The 6807-nt window shown below is 46.6% G+C and overlaps 1 protein-coding gene across 2 annotated transcripts in view; it reads right to left on the bottom strand.

The window, feature by feature from the left end:
* Nucleotides 1–687: 687 nt before the first annotated feature.
* The window catches only part of Ints7 (integrator complex subunit 7), a 57447-nt gene continuing 51327 nt past the window's right edge, over nt 688–6807 (bottom strand). Inside the window, exons 17-20 of one of the 2 annotated variants that reach the window (XM_041635457.1) lie at nt 6628–6760; nt 5382–5420; nt 3436–3621; nt 688–1894 (exon numbers count right to left, since the gene is read on the bottom strand). In XM_041635457.1, the coding sequence (XP_041491391.1) occupies nt 1598–1894; nt 3436–3621; nt 5382–5420; nt 6628–6760 (655 nt within the window). In that variant the 3' untranslated portion in view covers nt 688–1597. Of the gene's footprint in view, nt 1895–3435; nt 3622–5381; nt 5481–6627; nt 6761–6807 lie in introns of both variants that reach the window. The other variant, XM_041635456.1, reaches the window with a different exon arrangement.

Here is a 6807-nt window from a genome sequence, read left to right as displayed (position 1 = left end):
CCTTAGTAAATTGGGAGCATGGGGACCTTGGGAGAGGGTTGAAAGGGAGTGGAGAAGCAGGGAGGGGAGCAGAGAAAAATGTAGAGCTCAATAAAAGTTAATAAAATTAAAAAAAATAGAGGCCTGCACCACCACAAAGTCTTTTTCTGAGGACTCAGTCAGGCTCGTGGCAGAATAAGTGGATGGGGTCCTTGGCCCTTAGTTGAATCATCATTGAAGACATTATTTCCCCAATTTTTTCATTTTTAGTTCTTCAGTCACCTGGTAAATTAGACTGGAGAAGTCTAGCCCGATTCAGTCATTTTGTAGAGACTAAAGTAGAGCCAAAGCGGAACACTGACTCAGCAAAGGACAGCGGGCTCCACACAGGTCTTCCCTGGAGCTCTGGAAGTGTCCCCAGACGCTGACCAAGTGCAGACTGTGCACTCTGTGCTCTTGGTGGCTCTGGGGGACATCACTTACAGTGGAAACTGTAGACTCGCACATGCTATGACAAGCAGAATTTGCTATTCAGGAGCAACATCTCATAAAGCAAAGTGACCTCAGGGAACCCAAGCTGTCAATCACTTCTCAGCCCCAGAGGTAATGTGACAGGAAAAACAAACAAAAAACCAAACAGTGTTTAAAAACAGCAACTCAAGCCTTCTATCAGAATGTCTGTGGAGAGAACAAAGTAAGACCCAGGCATAGAAATGAAGAGATTTATTCACATAGGAATCCAGGGCTCCCGCTCTCAGTGGCTGCACTGCTCCTGTCTACTAACCGTGGTCTCCAAACACTGAGCACTTACACAAGGACAGTTAAACATGCCCGGTATAAAGTTCAAGTATGTTGTCACACAGTTTTCAACTAGGACTAAAACAGAATAAGGGCTTCTCTGGCTAACCATCAATCGCTGTTCCCTGAGCACCGGCCACGCAAACTGCTATGTAGACATCAAGTGCAGAGTCCGCACCTCCTTCAGTAGAGACCACAGGGAAGGATCTGTCCCTTCTACATTAAAAGGAAGACATTATATGGGAGCCATGTTCACTTCGAGAAAAAAATGTAAAACATCTGTGTTATAGTCACATGCCACAAAAAACAACACACTACATAGAAATTAAATTTTGGATCAATTAAAGACCAAAACTAGCATTGCTCTAGTGTAGGAGACAGATAGGAGGTGGCAACGATGCAGGAGGAAGCCGGACTGTGGACCACAGGTTCCCGGTCGAGAAGGTCTCAGTCTCTGGCCCTGAATGAACCCTGCACGCACTAGACAGAATTTCCCACTCCAGGTCTGGGCTGGTCAGCACAATCATTCTGGTAGAGACCAGTCAAATCTACCACTGATCTGTGACCGCTCCTTGGAAGAAAAGCTCACCAGCCAGAAAGAACAACAGAAATGCTAAGTGCGAGGCAGAAGACTGGGTTTAAGAAATGAAGAAGGTGTAATCTTCTGGCTGGGAGCCGGGGACTTCTTAAACAACCTCCAGAATGCCACATGACAGACATTAGTGAGCCATGGATTTTACACTGCGACATTTACACTCGATGCACACGAAGATCTACTCTTCTTGCAGCTTGACGGCTGTGCAGTGTGCTTGGAGCACACTTAAAACCGGGTGTAGGCACTTCGAGGCTGTGGCTGTGGCTGTGGCTGCAAAGGCTGCTGGGCTTGCTGCTGCTGTAGACGGATCTGCTGGGAATAGGGGTCCTCCAGGGATTTGACAAACATGGTAGTTCTGGGGCCGGTCTTCCACACGATGCCATTGGCGTCTCTCACGGAGGACTCCACTGTAATGCTATGTGTTCCAAGGACAGCAAAGTTCAACAGGAACTGGGTGCTGAAGTAATCATTGTGTGGCTCAACCCTCTGCTCCATCTCATTGGTCATGCTGTCAATGGGGATCTACAACACAAGAATTGTTAAACATCAGCACGAGCTGCTTGCTCAGTGTTCTCTAGGAGCCAGGCCCTGTCTAAGGACAAGCTACATGAATTCTCATTCCAGTTTCCAGGCTGAGACCACTCAACCATATGGTTATTCTAAACACAGCCCACACAGCCCTCCGGGCGTCGTTCGCGAAGTACTTATGGGGAGGCTAAGGGCTCCTGTTCTGAGTCATCAATCAAAAGAAAGATGAGGAGAGAATGGAGGCTGGGCCTTCTCAGAGTAGTCAGGGTGCAGGGTGAGAGGATATCACCTGTAACCATAACCAGGCTAGCTTTATATGAAACAGCAAATTTTAATGAAGGGATAGCTTACAACACCAGGAATCCAGATGAGCAGGAAATACAAAAAAAAGAGCGTTGGGGCTCATGCTCACCAGATTTATATGTAAACATTAGCCTGAGGCGAACACGCCCTCTAAGGGGCTGGGCTATCCCTACAATCACCCAAGAAAATGAAGTGACAGAGGTGACCACACCAGTCCTTCCTGCAGCTTTTTAGCCTAAAATTCTGATGATAAAGAAATGCTTGGGTGTGTGTATACATGTGCACAAACATGTACTTGTGAGCACATACGCATAGTGGAGGCCAGAGGTCAATGCTGGGGTTTTTCCTCAATCACACTCCACCTTTATTTTCTGAGACAGGGTCTCAGTGAACTTGGTTCTCATGGATTTGGCCAGGGGGGCTGGTCATTGAGTTCCAGGCATTCACTCAGGGTCAGCTTTTTACATGGGTTGTGGGACTCCAAATTCAGGTCCTCGTGACTGCAAGCAGGTACTTTACTCACGGAGCCATCTCCCCAGCCTTGAAATGCTCCTTTTAAACCTTACTTCTTGTTACATAGATTTAAATATGCCAGAGTAACCTGGGCACATACTGTGGATGAAATGTCTAAGCAGAGACAGTGGTGCTGCACGTGACCATACGCAGTATCCTGGCTTTGGATGGCAGTATCAACTGCTGAGCGATGCTGATGGGGAACCCTATCAGGGCAGACGGTCACACAGCACACAGCCTGATTGATGCTAGTGAACACTTACCTACTTCCTGACACCTCAAGGAAACGAAGTCCCAAGATTCCCTGTACGTTAAGCCCACAGCAGGCAGCCCTCCTCCTGAGGAGGTGGAGCCCCAAGATGGCTCGAGAGGAGGTGGGTCTTATGAACAAGGTTTCAGGAAAGGAAGTAGGCATGAGGGGGTGAGGTCTCTGAGTTGCATGGGACTAGGCAGGGTGGGAAACCTGATCAGAGGCACATGGTCACATAGTTCTGTGCTGCTCTCAGAATCACAGAACTCGTGTTCTGATCTCTGCTGGAATGCTTTGCCCACTATCTGGTTCAAGCAGAGAAAAGAGAAACACCAAGTAACTTTCTGCCCAGGCCTCAGCTGTGCTGTTGTTATTATGACCCTGTCCAATGGAAATGAAGCTGCCTGAGCAGAGGAGAGCCCCACCTGGGGCCAGCATGCTGCACACAGTTCTTCCTCACGCGAGTTACCTTGTAGTCTTGGCTGGATTTACTCTGCAGTGTGGAAGAAACACTCAGACACACGGACTGAATTCTGCGGAAGAGTCCTGGTTTGGAGCCATGCTGAACAACGCCTTCCACTTTCAAGGCCAGCTGCTGGTTATTCTGGACAGCAATGGGCTCTGCTGGGTTCCGGGGAGACGGGGACAGAGCAAGCTGGGGAAACAGTAGCATAAGTGATGACAGCCTGAACCAAGCTTACTCCAACACCTGGCGCACTGAGCACATAAGCCACTCCAGGACCTCATTGGGGAGGCACCACCCTGCAGATGAACTTCCCAGTCAAGATCCCCCAGGCTCCTTTTCAACAGCTCTGAGCTTTCACTCGGCCAGGCCGTGTGAGGGAAACAGGCAAAGGCGCTGTCTGCCAGGGCTCTGCTCAGGGAGGGGATGCAATGAACACTCCTCAGGTGAAAGGCTATGCATGATTTTCATGTCCACTGGAGACATCTTTATTCTAGGAAAAAAAATTCTGGGCAACTGTCTCAAGTAATTTAAATAGACTGGATTCAAATGCAAACAAACTTAAAATTCTAAGATAATTCACTGAACTAAGTTAGCATGTTATTTAAAAAAAGTTTCCACAATGAACCCTGTAGCACGATTAATAAAAATCCAGAGACAGAAATTGGGGTTCAACATGAAGGTCAGAAAAGCAAAGAAGCCAGTCACTGGCTCTTACCTCGACCTCAGTCCGAAAAGGTGATCCTGTCTCCAGGAATCTCAGAATGAGACTGTAAGTGAGGCATGTACCACTATCGCCCAGTTTCTATGGCAAACTAGTGTGGCTACTGGGAAAAGATGTGTGTCACCACTGTCTAGTCTGTAAGGCTGACAAGGGTGACTGTTTTTCTCTCTGAACTTCACGCAAGCTTTATTTACTAAAATACAAATGAAATGCCACTACAGAACGCAAGCAATTTGGGTGTTGGGGACTGATCCCAAGGCCTCAAGGTTGCTGAGTAATATTTCTAACTTACAGCTTTTCTTTAAAAGCGCAGTGTAAACCCCAGATGCGCCTCAACTGTAGAAAGCTCAAATTTGGCTAAAGGTGAAGGGAATGAGTTTCCTGACGTTACTGAGCCGCTGACCTTGTCATCGACTGTGCAGACAGCTTGCCTTAGGCCTGCTCCCTTCCATAATCAGCTTTTCTGATGATTAAGGTCTTTTTGAAATGCTAGTTCCAACCAAAAACATTAAATGGATGCAAAAGTTCACTGACAGGCAGAATCCAAGCTTTCTCTAGGGACAATCTCCATTTTTCCCAATCATTCAAAAATAGCTTTTCAATTCTGAGTGGCTGAAGTTTTTCAATACACTAACTCTCTTTGTGGGTTAGTTCTCCAAACTCATCCTCCAAAGGCAAGAGTGCCTGGAAGTTAGGTTGGTGATGCTGCACTGGCCTGCTTTGACCAAAGCTGGATCTTCTCTCATACAGACTCAGTTCAAGACGTGGGCAGGCAACTACAACAGACTTCTAAGAACTTATTTCTGGAGGTAAGAGACAACGATGGACTCCCGTTACCCCAAGGCTTGTCTTACAGTAACTTTCAAGCCCCTATCCTTCCTCAAATCATCCAATAAAGGGAGTAAAAGCAGCCAACTAACGTCTTAAAACTAAATTTTTATCTATGCCGAAGTGAAGATGATAAACCTTAGCTAAGTCCCATTACATCTTCAGAAGCTAGCTAGCTGATTCTTACTACATTTGTGTATTTGTGTGTGTGTGTGTGTGTTGGGGTATGGGTGCCATGCACACACATGCAGGTCAGAGGACAACCTGTAGGAGTCATTCCCTTCCACCGTGCAGGCCCTGGGGACTGAGCTCGGATATCAGGTGCTGTTGTTACTCAATAAGCCATCTCTCCAGCCCTACTTAGCTAGTCTTTAAACATTACGTGTTCTTTCTGCCCTACCTTGATGCTGGTGGACTGCAGTTTCTGAAAGAAGTATCTCTGAAATGAAAGAGGAACTTTCAGCAAGGCGATGATGGCATTGCAGAGGCATGCTGTGTGCTGTGGGAAAGAGAAAGTCAGCTGAAAAGAAACCTGCAAACTTACAACTTAGCATGTTCAGGGCAGAGCTGGAAACACATGTGCTCATACAAATGCTTTCAAGAGCACACACCATTCAGCAAGAAGGTGCAACGTCCACAACCCACATGAACTCAATCATTCATGTCAAGAGATGCGATCAGTGGGCTGGAGAGATGGCTCCGTGGCTAAAAGCACTGGCTGCTTCTCCAGAGGACCTGGTTTCAATTCCCTGCACACATGGAAGCTCACAACCATCTGTAACTCCAGACCAGGGAATCTGACATCCTCCTCTGGCTTCCTTCAGGTACCAGGCACACATGCAGTACACAAATTAGTCAACACACACACACACAATCACAGATTTCTACCTTACATTTTAATTTCTTATTTTTTTCAAATTAGACTTACTAGTTTTATTTTCTGTGTGTTTTCACCACTGCAGCATGACAGAATCACATGGAAGCTTCTGAAGTGTCCTCCCTTACCTTATGATAGGATCATGCTGATTAAACCTGCCAGAGGCAGGCCGGGTGTGGCACACACCTTCAAACCCAGCACCTAACTCTGGAATCACAATACGTGTGCCGGGCCTCCATTCCAGATTTAGAGTCAACGGTCATTGGGGGTGGTCTGAGGGATGAATTTTTAAAAGCTCCCAAAGTGATTCTAGCTTGGTGACAGAGTTAAGAATTACCTCAACTTCAATTTGGTTGTTTCGAAAGAGTAAATAAAACAAACAAGTTGGTCTGCACCTAGGCAAGTCAGATTTGATCAAAGTTGTCTGCACCTGGACACATGAGACTTGATATGTTAGTGTGGTCATCAAGTCAGGAGATGGGCTAAGTGCTGCCATGGATGGGACTATTTAATCCTTATCACTGATATCTGTGCTGGCTGAATGCATAAAATACACTCAACAAGCAGCCCTGAGACTTCAGAACAGGGACTCTAAGTGCACAGAAGTCCAATGACAGGCACAGAGTGTGGGTGTAGCTAACCTCTTTGTGTGACATTTTTAATCTGCATGTTCTTTACAATTACGTTTTAATAAAACATTGTTAGAGATGATTTAACTAAATATCCACTTCCTCAATGATAAAAACTTAGCAAAACAAATGCCACTTACCATGTAGGAAACAGGGGCATATTTCCGGTTGAGCGCCTCCACCTCTTCTAGGACGTGGCTGTAAACGGCCATCATTCTTCTCTCGTACTCACTGTCAGCGTGGGCAGCCCCAGCGGATCCATACTCTTGGAAGCTGAAGCAGAGACCAGCACAGTTAACCCTTCAATGCCGCACGCACCT

The sequence above is a fragment of the Microtus oregoni genome, unplaced genomic scaffold, assembly GCF_018167655.1.
Source record: "Microtus oregoni isolate MIOR12 unplaced genomic scaffold, Mior012 000047F_ref0000412, whole genome shotgun sequence".
Lineage (NCBI taxonomy): Eukaryota > Metazoa > Chordata > Mammalia > Rodentia > Cricetidae > Microtus > Microtus oregoni.
This window is presented reverse-complemented; position numbering and strand designations above follow the sequence as displayed.